Source organism: Ictalurus furcatus, chromosome 19 (assembly GCF_023375685.1).
Source record: "Ictalurus furcatus strain D&B chromosome 19, Billie_1.0, whole genome shotgun sequence".
NCBI lineage: Eukaryota > Metazoa > Chordata > Actinopteri > Siluriformes > Ictaluridae > Ictalurus > Ictalurus furcatus.
In genome coordinates, this window is record NC_071273.1 from 17,456,204 (window position 1) to 17,478,765 (window position 22,562).

At 38.5% G+C, this 22,562-nt stretch overlaps 1 protein-coding gene across 2 annotated transcripts in view; it reads right to left on the reverse strand.

Annotated features, from left to right (window-relative positions):
- Positions 1-2,162: 2,162 nt before the first annotated feature.
- btbd11a (BTB (POZ) domain containing 11a) overlaps positions 2,163-22,562 on the reverse strand; it is a 214,246-nt gene continuing 193,846 nt past the window's right edge. For both annotated transcript variants that reach the window (XM_053650321.1, XM_053650320.1), the window contains 10 exons: positions 21,314-21,407; positions 15,201-15,336; positions 12,682-12,908; positions 12,275-12,453; positions 6,981-7,086; positions 4,717-4,819; positions 4,549-4,630; positions 4,389-4,457; positions 3,856-3,969; positions 2,163-3,075 (listed from right to left, as the gene is read on the reverse strand). In XM_053650321.1, coding sequence (XP_053506296.1) covers positions 2,854-3,075; positions 3,856-3,969; positions 4,389-4,457; positions 4,549-4,630; positions 4,717-4,819; positions 6,981-7,086; positions 12,275-12,453; positions 12,682-12,908; positions 15,201-15,336; positions 21,314-21,407 — 1,332 coding nt within the window. In that variant the 3' untranslated portion in view covers positions 2,163-2,853. The remainder of the gene's footprint in view (positions 3,076-3,855; positions 3,970-4,388; positions 4,458-4,548; positions 4,631-4,716; positions 4,820-6,980; positions 7,087-12,274; positions 12,454-12,681; positions 12,909-15,200; positions 15,337-21,313; positions 21,408-22,562) is intronic.

The window sequence follows — 22,562 nt, forward strand, 5'->3', positions numbered from 1 at the left end:
ATTGGCTGTACACAAACGCATGTCATTGAACAATTGCACTGTAGCAGAAGTGACATTCTTTTTTTCCAATGATAGTCAACCACATCCCTTATATTTACACTAAGTTTAATAGATATATTTCTATATACGTATCCTTTGTACAATGTACAATTTTGCAATCAAGTGAAATAAGGATAGCAAACTAAGTCGCTCGGATTCAGATTCAGTTAAAGCATGCAAGTTTTGTGTAATAGAGACACCAAAGAAAACCACGGCGCAGAGCCGCGCTGTCTGTAAGCATGTCTTATTAGCAGCCAAAGCAGATAAAAGTCAAAGCCAAGACACAATGAGCAAGTTGTTATTTTGTCTGAAGAAGTTTGTTTTAAAATCCACTAACAACCACAATGGCCTCTAGTTTTGACTGGTCCTCAGTGATAAGTGTAGCACTGAACTACAAGACTATTCCACTAATTAATAAAGACCTAGAAAGACAACCGTTCCCAGTGTCCATCATATGCAATGATGACAAAGATCATACCTTTCTTAAGAGTTGATTATATGTGCGATATTGCTTTCACAACTTCAGTTCTAGCAGGAGCAACGAACGAAAAGCCATCAAGAGATATAAAAAGTAAAAACATAGACTCCTTGAACTCAACTCCCTTTGTAATTCACTGCATGTCCATGGGTTTGCTTTTGTTGAACCTGTTGCAATACATTCTGGCACACATACATGAGAAAAACACAACATTTAACTGAAAATTGAGGATGTTGGAGAGGAAAGAAATATAAACGATTGTCTTAGCTACAACAAAACAGCTGAAAGGAGTGTAACAATATGACATATATTGTAAGAAAATAAAGCTACTATGATTTCAAATAAAATAATCTTCACAGTTTATAATTATTTGCATCACGATATCATCCCTTTGTTAGCTACATATGAATAAACTCTTAACGCTCTTAAATCTCTTATTACACATTGGAAACAGGAAGATTAACCAACCTTCTCATCCAATGAAACATTCTAGTTTGTCATGTACAGCTCCTGATACATAAAATGCTAATTACAGAACATTCAATCCATCATTAAATGTCTCTCCATTTACTTTTCTTAAAAGTTGCATACCAACGCTCTATATTTTATGTGCTCCGTGTATAAAATACATGATATACTGGGATTACTGGGTTGCCATTACGGGTGCAAATTATAACAAAGATTAAAATGGACAAACAGACCATCGTCTTGGATTTCTTCTGATGCCAGTAACTTCAGATGTTCTTTGGATGAAGTGCCGTATTATTTTTCCTATACATTAATTACTTTGGGTTTCAGTATGTGGAAACACACATTCACACACGCACACGCACACACGCACACACATACATGCTGGTATTACAGTCCTAGGACAGTTTAACACTGACACCGAAGGACACACAAAAATAAAACAAAATGGGAAGAAAAAAAAAAACCTAACAAAAACACAAGACATGCATTTTGACAGAATTGCAATGACAGAATTGCACAATTAAAACAGCAACACTTGAGCTTGGCATCACATATAACCAAAGCAGAGTTGCAGACGTGGATTCGCAGTATGTACACTTCATAGAGTCTTAGTGGTACTGACCAGTGTGTTGGCATCTTCCTGTACATGGTTTTCGATTCGCAGTCCATGAAACGGTCGTCTCTTGCACAGTAGTGAGTCCCACACACTTTGCGTCCACAGTTTGGAATTTAAGAAAAGTCGTCCTTTAACGACATACTGATGGAGTTCAATAGCATTGTTTTTATTCCCTTATTGGTTTCTTTTTTTATTACAAAATGTAAAGGCTGCAAATGGCCCATGCAGTTTATTGAAATAGAATATTCATTTTACACAACCTCAAGGCAAGGATGAGCTGCTCAGTTTTCAGTGTACTAAGCACAGTGGTGGTTTCATAGGTCATTAAAACTGGGCAGAAAGGAACTAGGACACGGAGCACAGGACTTCCTACAGCGAGGATGATGTGTTACCTAGGAGAGCACAATTAGCAAGGGCAGTAAGACAGACTGCTTCCTAACTACAGACCATGTCTATCGTTAATTAAGATCAGATGCTGAATAAAAAATCTTGCTGTACAAAAATTCTGTCGTATGACCCCCCCCCCCCCCCCCCCCGACCCACACACACACACACACACACACACACACACACACTTTTACGCTGTTTGCAAACTAATTTGTAGACTAATCCACTGTTCCATACTAATCCTTATTTACTGCTACAAATAATGTAAACTCAAAGAAAAGTCATAGCATAAATAAATAGCTTCTATATCATTTGAGAATGGCACATTGATATCAAAGGTGTACTCTAATTAGATATAGCAGATTGGTTCAATGTTTTCACTCATGAGTCTGTAATTAGAGCATTTTTGATTGACGTGTTCTTTATCTTGAATGTGACTGGTGAAAGGAAAAACTTTACTTAATATTTTCCATATCTGTTGCTGGACAAGTGGTGAGGGAAAGATAATGTGATGGAAATGCAGTGACTAAACCCCAATTCATGGTGTCCACAGGAGCTTAAGCAGAATGAAGATGACATCTTTAGTAGTAAAATGTCTGTTTTTGCCCAGCGATTACATGTCAGAATGCTGGTTAAGTGTTTGCATGACACGTAATGTATCCTGTGAAATGGCACATTCGCCTCTGAAGTTTAAAAAAAAACAGACCTGCAACCTCTTGGTACAGATCAGTGGATGTCATAAGCTCACAAACATTCATCCTAGAAATCAGCCAAAGACACCAAAAGGAGGCTGCAATGAATCCAAAGTCGCACAGCAGGCCAAAATGGGTGAAATCTTGCACTGCATCAGACGCAACAGGAATCAAACAACAGAGCCCTTGGAAGAGGAGAGATGAATGGAGTGGATGCGAGTGGCCAGGGTTTGTTCCACATCATTGAGCACATCGTAGGAAGGGCCTGGGCCGGGGCTCTCAGCAGGTACCTCGTACAGGAGCTGCTTAAAGTTCTCCAGCTCAATCAGGAGCACCATGTTCTTCAGAAAGTAGCCTTCGATGAAGGTTGACAGCTCTGTGGCTCCCAGGAACTGAGAACACATTTTACATGAGAACAGTTACTGCATTCACTGAAGTGTTCATAGTTCTAAAAAATAATTTATTGACAAGTATGAAAAGATGTCTAAAACCTTGCTAGCTAATCAAGTTAGTGTGTAATCAGATACCAGCTGTCAAAAGCCTTTAAATACAAATGTTTACCTTTTTCAGTAACAAGACTTTAAAATGCAAGAACTTCACTTGTGGTTGAGATACAGTGGGGTCCAAAAGTCTGGAGAGCACTAGTGAAAATGCTTCACTTTGGCATTCTTTTTCAATTCAACATAAATGTTTTCATCACAAATGATATCAGCAACAACTTGAGCAAAAAGTAGAATCTTAGAAATATTTATTGTACATGAATTTCAGAAATCCTTAGTATTTTGTACGTCCCCACTTTTGCTTTGACAGTGTGTACTCGAGCTGGCATGGACTGGACTCAAGAAATCCAGAAATATAAAGAATTCACAACATTAAAGTCCATAAATAAAGGTATGTGTAATAAAGTGGAATGACACTGGAAAAAAGTATTGAACACGCTAAGAAAAAGCAGTTCTCCAAGGCAAGGTAAGGCAAAGAACCAGCTGAAATTCATAAGTAATTATACCCCCTATCTGTGCTAATTAATATCAGTTGAGTTAGTAAATTGATGGTCTATAAAAAGGCTTTTCGTTACCAAGGTGTCACACAAGAAACATCTCATGATGGGTTTGGGCTCTGTGTTTGACATTTTTGCTCCAGCGATCAAAAGATTCTGAAATATGCATTCTCACCTTTGCATGTTTGTAAATGTCCACACAGGTTTCTATGGTGATGTTCTTGGAGCAGATGATCTCACAGTGTCGCTGGAGGGCCTCAAGCTGGAAGAACTTGGCTGCAGACAGGAGCTGCAAAAGAGACAGAGAGAAGACTTAATGACCAGGATATAGGCTCATGTAAAGCCATGGACAATAAAACTGATTAATATGGAGGTTTGTAGATTTAACAGTGAGGGAACAATTACAGCAATGGCTCTGAAACGTGCGCTGAATCTGACTGATGGAGACAATTAGGTAAAGTACATTTTGCCCTCTGTTATGGTTATAGTTATACTTTCAGGATGCCTAAAAATGAATCATCCTGATGATAAACAAAGATGATTCAGTGGCTTGGCTAGCATTAGCTGGAAATCATAGCTTGAGAGCTATCCCCTCTTATGGCACACACTATAAGATCTATTGAATAAAGGGGACATATGAGAGGCAGAGGATGGATGAGGAGATGAATAATATGTAAAGTGATAAAGAGAGGAACGCTTTAATAATACCTCCATGACTTCAGTGTTTCTGATGTGCAGTGACTCAGTGCCACCGCAGTACAGATACTGCATCACCAACTGCAACACACAGAACATTTAGTGCACATGATACGCCAGGGCAATCTACAGTCCAACGTTTTACTGCATGCGAGCGTAAAAGCATTCCGACCTGAAAAATGTTGTACTTGACGTGACTGATTTCAATGCATGTGTTCTCTGCAGCGGGTCGATTGGAGAGCAGAGACTTAAACCTAAACGGTGGAAAAAGCAGGAGCAGCGGTTTACATGAAAACAAGCTTTATTGTTGCATTCTCTACAGTTTTATTCAGTCACTTACCTCGCTGATGCTGTGAAGAGCAGAACCTTGTGGGCATAAAATGGTTTTCCCTCCACCAGGAATGTCACATCTGACATCTCTTTGTTATTCAGGAAGTGTGGATCTGAGGAAGAACCGTGGATATGAGGTTTAAATTCATTTAAACAAAGGAATTTTTCAGGTTCAGTGAACATCAAGACCATTACGGAGTGTTACATTGTAGGTGTTAACAAACAAGGACTATTGGCAATACCCATATCTTGTAATCCCTTATGTGCTGCGTAGATGGCAGTAGTGTTCCTCCGTTCTGAAAAAATTATTTCAGTTCACCTTAGGATTCCTCCCCCTCACTTTCTGATGATAAAACTACTGTTTTACAACATTCTCCATTTCTGTGCACCAAGAAAACGTGCATGGCTTATCAAACCTTATCAAAAAGCATGTATTTTTAAGAAAAAAACACCATGAGTCACAAATATAGGAACCCTAGAAATCCTCATGAATATAATCTAACTGAAGCACGATCCTTTTTTTTTAAAGGTTCATCTAAGTGTTTAGGAACTATTAAGCACTCATCCACTTCCTGTTTCACTGGGGTATAAAAAATTACGTTACACATCCCATCCATCCCACCATTCATTCATTTTCCATAACGCTTATCCTAAACAGGGTCACCGGAAGCCTGGAGCCTATCCCAGGGAACTCAGGGGAACGAGGCGGGGGACACCCTGGACGAGGTGCAAACCCATTTCTGGGCACAAATGCACACACATTCACATACTACAGACAATTTGTAAATGGCAGTCAGCCTACAATGCATGCCTTGGTCTTTGGAGAGGAAACCGTTGTACCCAGAGGAATCCTCCAAAGTATGGGGAGAACATGCAAACTCCACGCAAACAGGGCAGAGGAAGGATTCAAACCCCCAACCCCAGAGGTGTGAGGCAAATGTGCTAATCAATAAGCCACAGACACAGAGGCCAAATTCCCTTAATCATTCATCAACATGGGGTAGATTACAGAACAAAGAAATGAAATGAGACAAAAGTGTGGTGACCTTCATAAATCAGGCAATGGCTATTATAAAATAGGTACATTCCTGAAAATGCCAAAATCCCCACTGTTAGGGCAATAATTAAGAAGTTTAAAACAACCAGAGGTGTAAAATATCTACCTGGAAGAGGACACAAGTGTATTTTGCCCCAATTCAGTAAGGAGAATGTTAAGAGAGGCAACAATTTCTCCAAGGATCACAGCTGGAGATTTCTGGTGCTTTCTTTGGGTCACCAAATCTACAATTAGATGCCACCTCCATGCCAACACACTGCTTGGAAGGCATGCCACAACAAAAGGCCTGTTCTTTTCCCAACCTAAACACATGGAGTTTGCGAGATGCTACGGGAACTGGGTTTTATGTTCAGATGTGACAAAAATAGAGTTTTTTTTGGCAACAACACTCAAGGTTTGATGTAAAAAGAGGATGGTTATACAAAAAAAAGAACCTAATCCCCGCCTGCCGTTTTGTGGGGCTGTTTTTTCTCCAAAGGCACTGGGAACCTAATTAGGATAAATGGCATCACAGACTCATTTCGAACAAAGAACTAAACGCATGCAGTGGTGGCAAGAATTGTGCAATGGGATGCTGTTAAAATATTTTTTACTTTCTTATGAAACATTTACTTCAATACACTCATATTTTCAATGTGAGATTGGCCTAATTAACAACAAAGACATTTTCTGTAAGATGTGGAAGTGGTGGGGAAAATGCAAGTGCAGATATTCAGCATAATATCATTCATTAGGGCAAATCCAAAAATGCAAGTCAATTAACCCCCAGGGTTCAAAATCAAAAGAAAATATGGGAACATAAGGTGCAGAAACGCATGATACGTGATACATAAAAGATACAAGGAATAACAGACCGATGACATGATGAGGGTGGAGACAGGAACAAAACCAAAACCAAAACAAAGACATACAGAAAAATGTAAAAGGAGCACATGTTGAACATGGAACAAATCACATGACACGTATGTAAGCAGTGCTGGGGAACCACGACTTACATCATTTTTGTAATATTTTTATGAAAATTTTTACCATGGTCCCAATAATTCTGGAGCTTTCACGATCACTATTCAATAAAACAAAAACACTGACACCTGCTTCTAGGTGAAACCCACAACTTTATGGAAAGCACAGGCAGATTTTGTAACTGCAACTGAAGGCAGATGGAGCAAGAATACATTCGAGTGAGTTTTTAAGTAGGTCAACAGTGCGTTACTTACCCAGTCGTGAGGTTTGTTTCTTTTTGATCTCTGTCAGTTTGGGAATTGGAAATGGTCCATAGCATTGGGTGAAGATTACAGCTAGCTGCTGGCTGATGACTTCGTTCTGTATATTACAGGGACAGTCACCAAAAAGGTACAATATCAAACATTTACAAGCCCCTACAAATAAACTGACAGATACTTTCAAGAGACTTAAAATATATTAGGCTACATTCAGCAGTCAATTCAATGCATGTTGTGAGTGGCAGTGGAGGCTGGGTGATTAAGAATTTGGGCTACTGATGTAAGGTGATCAAATCCTACACAAGATCAAATTCCAGGATTGCTAAACTGCCACCTTTGGGCTCTTGAGCAGTCCCTCAACTGCTTAGTTGTATCCTGTCTAAAATTGTAAGTCACGATGGATAAAGCATCAGCTAAATGAGTAAAATGCCAATATGAGGAGTTGCAGTTCATTTATGCTGGTCATGTCAGATTTATGGAAATTACAAGATAATGCCTTGGAGATTCCACTCAGATACAGAAAGGAGTCGTTTCTATAGAAACGCACACAAAACCTTAACTTCTTTCAGACAGAATATTGAAGTATATCACTTGCATCCTTAATAGTAGTATATTATTCTGTGGTATTTATACTTTACCTGTGTGCTACTGAAATCCAATACTTATACTAATAGATATTATAATTATATGCTTAACTGCATTAATTGCAAATGAATGTGCTGAATTAAGTATCCATTCAAGTTCATTGAGTATAGAAAAAAAAGCTATTAAAAATCATGCCAATTTGTCATCTGCAGTGACCTCATTCGACACATTATATTTAGCACTATATGTATCTGTCTGCATTTGAATATGGAAGGCATGGACTCCAACTAATTAAAAAAAAAAGCATGCTGAGGTAATTTTTCCTAATGTTAACTGGTTATATTTAACACAGATAGCCAGATATCTTTGCTAATGCCAAGTTTGACTAGCACTAACTCCAGTAGATAACAGGGATGTAACCTGGCCTGGGCATTTGGGCTGTAGCCCCAAAGTTTTTTTTCTTTAGCCCCGAATAATTCTCCACTTGGAGCGGTTTGTCACTATGTAACAGAACATCAGAAAAAAATTACGATTATAGGAAAATACATGGTTGACAGGTCTCAATTTTGCCAAATGCTAACTCACACAGTCAGTAATTGTGAGGGGAAAAATGGATATTTCCAGTAAAGGGGTTGACAATAACATCAACAACAAGGTGTGTAAATGTCTACATGAGATCTAACTTATGTGAACATGATATGAGCAGAGCATAAGGACAGATAACGTATTTTGCATGGCACTGTAGCAGCTAAACCCATACAATGATAGCTTAGTTGTGCCTCCCCTTGGCTAGAAACACCAAACTAGCCTAGTCTCGTGTTAGATAACCAAAAAGTTTTAGATTTTATCAGTCTGTTAGTCCTGCTAACGTGTATAACACCTGAGGCAAGTTTTATGGTAAATCCATCTTTTTGTCTGATCATGTCATCCATTGACAGTTAAGTTACCACAGCTTGCATAAAACAAAACTTTAGGCTACTAGCTGAGCTAATAACACTGAGCTGGAGAATTTACCATTTTTAAACATTTTCTGATGGAAATCTGGGCTCAGCCCTGGATGATTAACAGTCAAGCTAACGCTCCTGGTAGCTAACATGATTGAGCTAGGCAAATTCTAGCTAATGAATGGATATTGGTTATTTTTAGGATATTTTACTTCTCATTAATTTATCAGCAAACTACACAGCATAAACCATGCACATGACCAGTGAAATTACTGAGATTGAGATTGAAAGTGGCTCTGGATAAGGGTGTTTGCCAAATGACATAACTGGTCTTCTATTTTAACTAAGTAAAATTTTGACACATTATCTACTGTATTCTGTCACTACGGTATAATTTCTCAATACTTTTTCCACCCTTGCTACGTGGTCACTACTAGAAAACAGTAGTTGACTTTTGATACATAGACTAATAGAGTTATATCCTCTCATTATACTCCTGCCTGCTTTAACTGTGGAAGCCGATTTTTTTTTTCATGTTTGTTTGTAACGTGACTTCACAGTTTCACGTGGGAGCTTGCGTAATAGTCCATGTTCCCAACTTGTAATTATGATTTCAACAAAAGTGTGAATGCAAGCTGAAAGGACATAATTACAGTAATTCTGACATATTGTGCGATATTAACACTATATTTGTGCATGTTGAACCACTGAATGGACTTGACACGTGAGTGATGAAGAATGGGCTAAAAACAGACGTCAGTCATTGTTGTTCAAAATTCTGAATTTAACAAATGTTTTTTTTCCTGCACAATATCGACTCTGGCAAAAAGCAGTGTTAATTTCAGTGCTGGTGTCTGAGTTTCACCCTGAAATTGATCTTCTGGAGCAAAGGATGGATAGCCATTTAAGAAGAATATTACATATAAAAATGTGACACTGTGAAATAAATAACTGCATGGATCATCCACACTTATGCCGCAACTCCCACCAGCAGCCATTGTGTTTTTCTTACCTTTAACAGACAATGTGAGGAGAAAAAGCAAAAACAACAACAAAAAAAAACCTAAGCAAACAAAACAGTAAGAGTGAGCATACAAATACTATGTGCTTAATAGAAATCACAGTGGTGAGACTATATTGTGCAGAAAATGCTAGCTTTATTTCATCTAGCCCGTTTCCTTAATTATTATTAGAATCTGCTGTACGCTACTGTGTCATCAAAGTGCTATTTTTAAATCTGGCAACCAGTTACTGTGGGTGGATTCCAGATTCCTAAACTGAGACAAATTAGCATAAATGGCAAACAAATGCAATTATCATGGTTACGACTATTCATGAATATAAACCTAAATATATTTCCAATATGTTTGGTTATTATTCAGTGCCTATCTCAACCTTTCCCATTCCCATGTTAGTGAATGGGACAGTTGGCAATCAATTATAAAGCTCCACAAATTTTTGGGGGGAATATTATTCTGTTGTATTTACAAGTTGATCCTGATATCTTTCCTTATGGTAAATGCATTTTATAGGATTTACTTGAAAATAAATGAAAAGTAAATGGCAGATGAGTCTCATGAACACGCACACATTCTTTCATACATGCACCTAAAGCTCTTGATAGTTCTATATCAAAGACATGGTTTTTAATAAAAATTGACTGTCAGTAAAAAATTGTTAGCAAAAAAAAACCCCAAACTGTTTCAATATTTTTAACATTGTCTCTTGCCTTTATACTATTCCATATTGCAAGTGATTGTGTCATGGTTCGACCCAAAGGGCACTGAACTACATTTCCCATCAGCCCCAACACGTCATGTTCTCAATCACTCGCACCTGTGTCTCACCCCGAACAGCACCATTATATAAGTCCCTGTGTTGCAGAGTATGGCTGTCAAGCTTTTATTGTTTTTGTGTTCATGTGCTGCTGTGTGTACCTTAGTGTCTATCATAGTCTGTATGTTTTGCCCTGTGTCTCTAGTTCAGGTTTTTGATCCTTGTTTTCAGTGTTTTTGATGTTTGTTTGCATGGTTCACTAATAAATGTGTACTAGCATCCACTGCTGCAGAATCCCCATTCCTGACCGTCCCAGACAGATAGTATATACGTATTTCACTCAAAAATTCCTTATGTATTTCTGCTATATCAGACTGCCTGCCAATTTTTTGTGCTTAAAGGCAGGGCTTTTGAAAAACTAATGCCCTAAGAACTCTACTTAAAGGAGAAGTTCACCTTATTTCACATTTGAGCAGTTCTAAATATTTATTCAGTGATTTCTAGTCACTTCATATAGTTTGTCAATTGCTTAAATAATTTGTTAAAAGTAATTAAAATAATTTTTTTTTAAAAATGCCCCAACCACCACTACTCCCATTGGACTCCATTCAATTGCAAAATCCATTATATACACATTGCACACACATGCCTTGGCTGACACAGACAAAAATGTTCCTTGTAATGACTTTGTTGACATTCTTGTTCAGGAAAAGGCTTTCTGAGGAGGCTAAAGCGATTAGTTGTTTTAACTGCCTTTGCACGCTTGAATCATACAAATGTACTCATCTGCTGTGTTTCTGTTGCTCAGAGGTGGAAACCACCTACAGGTCATTACAATAATGTGAATTGGCTCCTCAGAAAAATGAGCTGAGGCCTTGTGTTTTCACCCAGAAGTTGCTCTAAAAAAGTAATCTACTACAGATTACTAATTACTACTTTAAAATTACAATTAGATTACATTACTGATTACTGCATGTAAAAAGTAATCAGATTACTAATTACTTTACTTTCACGTTAATTTCAAAATCTACAATCAAACCTACAAAAATACACTACAAAAAAGTTGGATTTATCACAAAACTTGCAGATAAAATGTAAAACTTTGTAACTAGTCTAGTTTGATGTTGCTAGCCAAGGGGAGACACAACTAAGCTATCAGTGTATGGGTTTAGCTGCTACAGTCCATGCAGAGTACATTATCTTTCTTTATGCTCTGCTCATATCATGTTCATGTAAACTGGAACTCATATAGACATTTACACGCCTTGTTTTCCTGCTCAGCATCAGAGGATGTTACTGTTTCAGTTTCAACCTTTTTACTGGTTTAAAAAATAAAGAAAGAAAGAATTGAGAGCTGTCAACCGATAAGACACGAGTGTTTACACGTATTTTCCTGTAAACGCTGTATTATCGGTCTCTGTTCACTGAAGATATAAAATTACAACACCACCGTCTTCTTTTATTGACGTTCCGTTACGTAGAGTCAAACAGTTCCAAGTGGATATTTATTCTGAGCTAAAGAAAAAATCTTTGCGGCTACCGCCCTCAATGCCCAGGCCAGGTTATACCCTTGGCAGCCACGCAAAACATGATTTATTTTACAAATGCATTTTACTTTATATTATTTTCTTAACAATATATTTGTAATGCTAGTAACGTAATTTTATTGACCTCAGTAAGTGTAATCAAATTATATAAATTTAAAATGTAATGCGTTACATTACTGTGTTATCAGAAAATTTATCGAATTATCATTTGAAAACAGTAACGCGTTATACCCAACTCTGGTCACAAATATGTATTACTTTCCCTGAGTAGCTAATAACATATTTTTTTTAACTTAAGCTGTTGTCTCAACTGTCTCATTGTGAGCGTTCTTAAAATGAATAATGAATAATTCACTGCACATCCATGCACATGCTGCATTGGCATTCAGTGAAATATTTCATGCGAAATGATGTACTCAGAGGAGTAAGTGTGAACCTTGCTGGCCCGGAGGATCTGGAACATAAGCGGTAGGCCATGTGTGATGAGTTCTTCAGTGTACTCGTCCTCCTGGATGCAGCTAAAGTCTTTAAGCAAGCCCTGGATCAGCGGCCGTCGCTGCTGCAGAAAGCATGTCTTCAGAGACTCCAGCCATGTGTGCAGAGTCCACGGTACACCTACACACACGACCAACACTCATCTGTTACTCCATGGCATCTATGCAGCTCAGAAATCAGTGCCACCCCTTGTTATTTATCTCTGCCTACTACTGTACTAAATCAGTACTAACCCATGCAGTGACTGTCTTTGGTGGGAAATGAGGCAGTGGAGGCATGCAGTACCCAAAATAAATGAGAACTAACAGGCTGCAGATGTGATGGCAGTCGTGCAGTGTGGTTACTAACCCAAGCTGCGGATGTCTATGGTAATGTCCACATGGCCGTGTTCGGCGCTGTGGTACATGGCCTCTCGGAGGGCCCTCAGTTTCGCCTTGCCTGTGCGCAGGGTGCCCTCCGAGTGGCTTGTTCGTTTCTCCCCGCCAGCCTCCGAGCCCTCAGCCAGGATCTCCTCTAGAGACATCATGTCTCCTTTGTCCTTCTCCGACTGGGACAGAAGCTTCCGGAAAACGTTCCTGCACAAACACATACTTTCTTAGCCTCTTCTGATACTCCTAATCACTCATACAGGAGTAAATGTACAGTAATGAAAGCCACATTATGCCAAAATGCAATTACTGCGATAGGGGAAATTATTAATGTACTAACATTAACTTCTAAGAACATTTGGTTAATGCGAGTGCTGTGACAGTAATGCACCATTACATGTACACATTCATAATATTTCATATCCCCACTCGTTTCGCTTAGCCATCCAGCTCGAAATGATGAACACAGGGCTGACACAGTGTTCTTACCAATAGAAAGATGAGCTGGGAGTTTAAAACTGTAAAATAGAATGTGCATTTTCAAAAGATGTCGAGCCCATTAATATTTATGACTCATTTATCAAGAAACAAAAATAATCTTTTGCACATTTTACCGCCGTCTGCTCTGGGGCATGATTATAACTCAGTAAATGTACACTCTGTCTCTGAAAATGCCTGGTTCAATTCACGCAAAGCAACAAATCAACATAAGTCTCGTTGTCTCCAATGTCTCAGGGGCTTGAAGCAGGTTTCTTAAGCTTGGCTCAGGCTGTAATAAAGTTCCAATCCAAATAGGTCTGACTGATTGCCTTAAGATTGCAATGAAAAAGCCGGACGTCTAATGCATTTGATTCTCGGTTAGAATTGTTACGGTGAATTTCAATAAGCCTTCATTATGCAGTGCTGAGCCTGGGTGCGAGTGAAAGAGTGGGTGTCCACATTCATGCACTTTACAGTTCCTACGCATTGGGAACGATGTTTCTGGAGATGTATTTTACCCAGTTCTGGTAGAAAAAAAAACAAACAGCTGTTTTAATACAGTTGTTCCCAAAAGTTTATATACCCCTAGTAGAATCTGCAAAATCTTAATACTTTTAACAAAATAAGAGGGATCATAAAAATCCCATGTGTGTTTTTATTTAGTACTGTCCTGAATAAGCTATTTCACATAACAGATGTTTACATATAGTCCACAAGTCAAGATAATAGCTGAATTTATCAAAACGACCCCGTTCAAAAGTTTACATACCCTTGATTCGTTACCTGGATGATCCATGACTGTTTTTTTGTTTTGTGATAGTTGTTCATGAGTCCCTTGTTTGTCCAGAGCAGTTAAACAGCCCACTGTTCTTCAGGAAAATCTTCCAGGTCCTGCACATTCTTTATTTTTCTTGCATCTTTTGCATATTTCACCCCTTTCCAACAGCGACTATATGATATTGAGATCTATCTTTTCACACTGAGGACGACTGAGGGACTCGTACACAACTATTTCAAAATGTGCGAACATTCACTGATGCTCAAGAAGGTAACACGATACATTAAGAGCCAGGGGGGTGTAAACTTTTGAACAGGATGATCTGTGTATATTGTTATTTTGTCTTCTGAAAATCTTGTTGCACTTATGTTTTACAAAAAGAACATGATTGATGCTATGTGTAGAGTTAGAGACCATATATACACTGGAATGATGTAATATTTTCATGTTTGTGGTGTTTTAAACTCCCAGTTATGTCCTGGGTCAATTTAACATGGCACAGACCCAATGGGAGAAAAAATGTCAGGGCTGCACAAGCATTCATTGCATTCAAAAACATTAACCTTTGCTCATTGTGTGTGTTTTGTGCTGTTCTTAAATGAACATTCTCCATTGTTTTAAAAAGAAAATCTCCCTGCAAAATCATATGAGTATTCTAATGAAATGATAATTAAAGGACTCTATTTTGACTCGCGGCAGCACTGCGTCCCAGCTTCGTTCAGGATTTTGACAGCAAGTCCAGAGAACTTTTCTGATCTTTGGACAAACCCCCAAACTGAAGTAAATCTGAACAGTTCCCTTATTTGGGAAAGACAATGGTGTTAAATAGTGGTACAATACATAGTTAACTGAGTTGAAAAGGTTGTGCTCTGCAAATTGCTTTTTGTTGTTAGAAAATGTGAATGAATTACTTCTTTTCAGTGTGTTCCAGTGTTTCCAGGGCATAGTGGTAGGGCTCTCACACACACACACACACACACACACACACACACACACACACAAAAACACCGTCTGGTATAGATCACTCTGGTTTAAATCCGAATACGAAAATGGATATGATTGTTTTGAGCACTTAGGAAATACAGATGCAATGAATGGCATGTGGCATTCCATTTCAGCCCCAATTCCAAATATTTTGAGCACTAAATAAATATAGATACATATATTGGCATTGAGTATACACCCCTAATTCATTATGTTGCAGTGGTGGAATACACATGTGTTGTGTATGTGTGTCTTACCTGTGCCCATGTGATGCAGCGAGGCTGTACGAGTTCATATCCCCTAAAGGAGCCGAAGTAATGCCATTGCGATATGTGGTTCCAATTAAGGGGTCTGCTCCCCTCTCCAAAAGTAGACTGACCAACTCAAAATTGCCTAAAAACATTGCAATGAAGAAGTACATACATTTTATTCAACTATTCCATCTACAAAATTATTACTCATGCCGAACATCCTTCCAACACACTCAGTATTGTTTGTCTTGATAGTATACAACTGTAGAAGAATAATCACTTATAATCCCATGATTTGTAATGATTTAAAATCCCACTGTCACCCAGAAGAAGTTTCCATTTTGTGTCTGGTTCCTCTCATGGATTTCTTCCTGACGTCATCTTTTCAAAATCTAGATTTCTGGAAATCTACTTTGTGATAATGTCTATTTTAAAAAGTGGCATATGAATAACATTTAAATCTTTTTTTATTACAACTCTACTATTAAACACATACAGTTGCAATCAAAATTATTCAACCACAACTACAAATCAGGTTTACTGTCAAAATGTACAGACTTTCAGCTGTTGATGAACAAATCATACAAAATCAATTGACATAGTTCAACACAATGAATGCTTGTGGTTTCCCCAAATTCAACTGAAAATGCAACTTATAATGACTTCTCCAGTCTCAAAATTATTCAACCCCTTCATGGCAAGCATCTTTAGTACTTAGTAGCACACCCTTTTGCTGTTATGACCTGCTGCAATTGAGATGCATAGCTTCTGGCAGCGTTCCTGAGGAATCTTATCCCATTCCTCATGAGCAATGGCCTCCAGTTCAGTAATATTCTTGGGTTTGTGTGCTGCAACCGCCTTCTTCAAATCCCACCAGAGATTATCTATGGGGTTCAAGTCAGGTAACTTGTAGAATCTTCCAGGACTTCTGCAACCAAGCCTTGGTGGAATTTGAGGTATGCTTGGGATCATTGTCCTGTTGGAAGGTTCAATGACGCCCAAGCTTCAGCTTCCTCAAAGACATGACGTTTTCTCCTAGGATTTCCTGATCCTTCAATGAATCCATTTTGCCTTCCACACGCTGCAGGTTTCCAGTGACAGAGGATGCAAAGCAGCCCCAGAGCATCACCAATCCATCCCCATGCTTGACTGTGGACAGAGTGTTCATTCTTCATTCTTCTTCCTTGAGATCCATCGTGCCGAAAAGTTCCAGTTTTGTTTCATCGCTCCACAGAACAGAATCCCAAAACTTCTGTGGAAGATTTATATGATTTTGAATTATCTTGTGCTTTTGGGTCAGTAGTGGTGTACATCTTGGAGTTCTGGCATGGAAACCTTCTGCGTTTAGTACACGCCTTACTGTGCTCACTGAAACCTCAGTGCCTGTTGCCACCAAGTCTTGCTGCAGGTCTAGCAGTCACTCGAGGATTTTTCACAACCTGCCTTCTCAGAAATCTGCTTACAGCCATTGATAGCTTCCTTTTTCTGCCCCTAGCCAGTACAGGTATTTCATGTGTTCCAGCTCAAGCACACCTGGTGCAACTAATGAAGCCCTTGATTAGTTGCATCAGGTGTGCTTGAGACAACACCTGTTATGCATATTTGTGCTGTTGTGAGGGATTCTATTCAGGGACTTGAATAATTTTGAGACTGGAGAAATCATAATAAGTTGCATTTTCAGTTGAATTTGGGGAAATGACTTGAAGCATTTGTTGTGTTGAACTATTTCAATTGCTTTTGTTTGATTTGTTCATTGCAAATAGCTGAAAGTCTGTACATTTTGACAATAAACCTGATTTTCATTGGGGGTTCAATAATTTTGAATGCAACTGTACATGTTAACAATTCCATTGAAATAAATCAGGGTTGTTTAAAACTTACAACATATGTTTCATGCTGAAATTATTCCCCCATAGTATTTTCCCTGCTGTCAACACAACTGATTAAACTCACGTTCTAATTAACAAATTAACATAAAATGGGTTACACCTGTGCTTCACAATCACCCTGCAGTAATGCTACAAAGAAAACCTTCCTGATTCAACACAGCCATTTACAAAGTGCTTGTTAATGAGCCAGTGTGTTGACTGCGTGTTAGAGTATGGAATCTACTCTATGCAGAAAAGGGTTATTTGAGGACCAAGATTGGAAGACACTGCTAAATGATTACACTGGAAACGAGTTATTTATAATCTGCCTGACTGTGTTTGATGAATTACCTTTGAGGTAAAAGCTGTTCTTTTGCCCCGAAGCATTTTCAGGTAACTACACCTGAACAAAAATCAAGCCAATTAAATGAGAATAATGAGTAACATGAAAATGTGCTGCATCTACATTGGACGCATTAAAAGTAATGAGTTTTCCTCTGAAAGATGAGTTGTGTAGATTTAGCTGTGAAATAAGTACAACTAATATGGATCCAGTTTCCCTAAAGCATCCTAATGTTAAGATCATCTTAAATAGGAGAGCGAGAGAGAGAGAGAGAGAGAGAGAGAGAGAGAGAGAGAGAGAGAGAGAGAAGTGCTCATTAGGCAGTGATCGCTGTGTGGTCTCTCTTTTCTATAACAGCAGCTCTGACAGCAGTGGATGTTCTACATATATACACTCAACAAGCACTTTATTAGGAACACCTGTACACCTACTCATTCATGCAATTATCTAATCAGCCAATTGAGTGGCAGTAGGTAATGGTCAGACTGGTTAGAGCTGACAGAAAGGCTACAGTTACTCAGATAACCACTCTGTACAACTGTGGTGAGCAGAAAAGCATCTCAGAATGTTCATGGTAAACATTGATGGCAGATGGACAACAACAGCAGAAGACCATGTTAGGTTCCACTTCTGTCAGCCAAGAACAGAAAGCTGAGGCTACAGTGGGCACAGGCTCACCAAAACCGACAGTTAAAGACTGAAAAAATGTAGCCTGGTCTGATGAATCTCGATTTCTGCTGACGTACACAGATGGTAGGTCACAATTTGGCACCAACAGCATGAATCCATGGAACCAACCTGCATTGTGTCAGCAGTCCAGACTGTTGGAGGTGTTGTAATGGTGTGAGGAATTGGCACACTTTGATCCTGTTAATACCAATCCATCATCGCTTGAATGCCACAGCCTATTTGAGTATTGTTGCTGACCATGTGCATCCCTTCATGGCCACTTACCATCTTTTAACGGCTAGTTCCAGCATGATAATGCACCGTGTCACAAAGCAAAAGTTGTCTCAAACTGGTTTCATGAACATGACATTCAGTGGCCTTCAGTGTCACCGGATCTGAATCCAACAAAACACCTTTGGGATGTAGTAGAACGGGAGATTTATAGCATGCAAGTGCCTGAAAAATCTGTAGGAATTGTGTGACGCTATCATGTCAACATGGACCAGAATCTCAAAGGAATGTTTCCAACATCTTGTGGAATCCATGCCATGAAGAATTGAGGCTGTTTTCAGAGCAAAGGGAGGCCCAATCCAGTATTAGTATAGTGTATCTAATAAAGTGTTCAGTGAGTATAATCTAGAATCATGCTGTTATTTAACAAAGAAAAAAAATTTAATCATTGATATGATGTAGATTTTTGAAAGGAGATGTTTAATTAACACTTCTGGAAGGAGTCTCCCGTGTCAGCACTTTGTAACAGTCAATACATTTTCCACCACAGGAAAGTCTTCAGGACAGAGGAGGTTTTTTTGGTCTTATTAACTTCAAAAGAGAGGAGAAAAAAAAGATTATTTCCCTATATGGACACCAAAGCTGCTGATTCTGTGAAAGTCATGGAGTACTTGAAATGACCTCTTGATCAAAGTACAGACAGTTGCTTATTTCTTACAATTAATGGAACAAACATGGGACTATTCTCTTGAAACCATAGTTTACCAGATAAGACAATATTAATTATCTTAGCTGTATCAGGGAGTTTTCTTATTGCCATTGTCACTCCTGCTTTGCTGTATGCAATATGAATTTTGGATTTCTGTAAAGCTGCTTTGAGACAATGTCTACTGTTAAATACACTGTATAAATTGAATTGAATTGAATTGAAATAATGCTTTTGAAATGTGGCTCAAGAAGCTTCTTTCTCCCCTTTAAATCCTCTCTATCTTGAATCGGCACAAATTGAGTTTACGTAATTGAGCAGGATTCCACACACTGACCACATGACACTGGTTTTAATCTTCACTCTTGCCCCATGGTGTAGCAAACAGATGATGGAATTATGTATTAAGAATTAGAGAAATGCCACACACTGTAATACTATAACCCCTCAAAAAAAGTCCCAGGGTCTGTCAGCAGGTCCAGACTTATATTCCTCACAAGAACATTTATTGGATTGGGGTTTTTTTCCTTCTGTAGTGCAAGTCTGATTTGTACAGTGCATTTCCGCACAGTTTTTCAGTGATGGATGAAAATTTGTCCACAGCTGACATATGGCCAATGTTCAGTGACTTTCTCCAGCAGTAGATGTGCATTCGGCCACAAGCCATTTGAACAACTATTGACCATTGGTTTATTTTTCTACACACAGATTAAATCTGGTGTTAAATTACAATACACTACATTACACATTGGAAGCATTTCTATTAAAGATTTTTATAGACTTGGTTGAATCTGTATTTTGGACATTACAGCTCAGTATGTACCAATGCTGTAATTAAGCCGGAAAAAACCCCCAAATGCTCCAACACACGACTAACAACCGGCAGAGGATTCTACCACTTCCTGACTATTATTGCGGAAGTTCTCTCAGACTCCTGCTGATTGTTTTGCTAATGCAAATCAGTGTCTTGTTCTTGGCACATCTGTACAGGATAGTGGGGAGAAAAGTGTCTTCGCATTAAAGAAAAAACCTTGCAGATATAAGTGCTGGGGGTAATTGACCAGCTGTATGTCAAATGGAGCGTGAGGAATGAGGGTTGATGAGTTTTGGATGTGATGAGCCTCAAACAGCCCTAACATCACACTTTCCTTTACAGAGACATTAAAACACTCATCCTTGCAGATGGATGTTTCAGTAGAAGACCTTCTGCTCATCCTTGATGCTCTTTTATAGAAATAAAGGATAATGGAGGCATTTACCTGAGCACCTAAAAAGTAAACTTCCAATGCCACCTGACTGTGGACCTTTAGGCAAAGTGGACTAGTTAAGTGATTTTCAGAATTATGCAGGAAACAGTTAAGGCATGGAAATGCCTCTCTTGAGATTTTGTGTTCTAGTTAAAGAGAACATTGTGGGCATCATTTTGCCTGGATTTATAGTACGATATTTCCAGCATATGTTCCACTGGTAACACTATTTGGTAACATTATTTACTGCATTAATTAACCTGGCATTAGTAAACTGGAAGCAATATTAACAAAGCAACAAAGCAAGTTAACATACGTATTAGATATTTTTTTGAAATGTTCATGAAATGCATTTTACCATGTGACTTTCACACCTATTTGTGTTGGCAGAGAAAAAGAGAAGATAGACTTATTTCATGAGACTGGTAAGCCTAATAATATGTTTTAAAAAGCACAGACTTTACACATAAATTGGGCTACACTTAATATGTTTGTCATTCATAATGGTATGAATTTGTGTTAGCGGTTATGAGGTAAAAGAAAAATGACTTCCTGTTAATATGTTCATATATGCAAATGCATACATTAGAAGAAAAATTCAATTCAATTTTATGTACGTGGTGCTTTTATAACAAAAAATGTTGTCACAAAGCAGCTTTACAGAAATCTGGATATAAAATTTAAATTTATCCCCTAATGAGCGGCAACGGTGGCAATGAAAAACTCCCTGAGGCGACATGAGGAAAAAACCTTGACAGGAACGAGACTCAAAAAGGAACGCATCCTCTTCTGGGCGACACCAGATAGTGTGATTATAAACCATTTCTCTTCTCTAACTGTATACTATTGAGTCATATAGTGCTAAGTGTGTTATGTGAGTATGAGCATCTCATGAGTATGAGAACACATCTGTAACATTGGCAGTGATTCACTCGCTCCAGCTACTCAACCGACAAATGAATCCGGCACCTCTGAGGTTAACTTGGCATAAAGAGTAACACTGAAATCCACAGGTAACCATATTAAAGAAAACCTGCTGAGGATTACTGTGTCACCTGCAGCAGAGGCCAGCTGGAGCGGTGTTTCAGCGTAGTTCTCAGCGCCATCCTGCAACGCCCCCTCCACGTTGGCTCGAGCATCCAGTAGCAGCTAGCGTGATCAGGCCATAACAAACAAATCACATCATTATGAAGCAAATGATCCCACTTTATACTGTGTCTCTAACACCTGAATTTTTACATATGCAACTATCAGTCCGTACAGGATTTTGCAGAGTTTGTTTTTGGTGATTAATGCAAAAAATGCTTGACTTTGCTGTGGCTTTTTTTTCTCTCTCCAAATTTGTGTAGTCCTTTGTACTTTTTTTGCAGAAAACTACTTGAATTGGCCAAATCGTAATTGCAAGAAATTGTTTTGCACGGTCGCAGTGACGTTTGTTGCTAAATGAGACATTTTAGCTGTACTCATGTTCATCGTACGTGAATCAAAGAGGGCTTTGGCTGAATGCGTGTTGTGATGACATCACATGATGCGTCTTGGCCCAAATCTGTGGAAAATCTGCGGTAATTTAGAAAAATTGCAAGCTCCTCCGAATATTGCTTGATTTTGCGTTCATTTCTGTAATCACAAAATCACAAAATCCTGGAGGGACTGAACTATAGTGTAACTACTGTGAATGTGTGTTTTTTAAAAAATGGATTACTATAGCACATAACACAACTATATCAACATAACTGTAAAGACAGAGGTGTATCTTTACAGTTGTAACAGGACTTTTGCTCGGTGATAACGTGTGTAACTGGGTGAACATAACTTTTGTATAAAGACGTTCCTGTAACACTCTACATAATCACTTTCTGACAACTGACATAAACCTACATAACATCTATAAAGGTTTATTCCAATAAAAACTACTTTAGTCAATTGTTGCCAAGTTGACATTGCACCTGAGTAAACTCACACAGATATACATTTACATAATTATTTTATGACATGTTTCTAGGCTGATTTAGTGAGTCAAAAAGACAAGCCATTGGAAAGCCAGCAGTTCACACTACTGTAATTACCTTCACCCTTTTCCACATGTGTAATTACCTCAGAGCAGACATCCTGTTACATCTGAAAACACGTACATACCCAGTAGTTACATTCAGTGCTGCAACATCAAAACGTCAAAATCGATAAAATTCAATAATGATAAAAAAATGTTGGCAACAAATTTCAGACACATTTTCAGCACACACTATACCACTGCACACCACAAGCAGCCAAACTATTTGAATCGACTACCTCCAAAGTATTTTT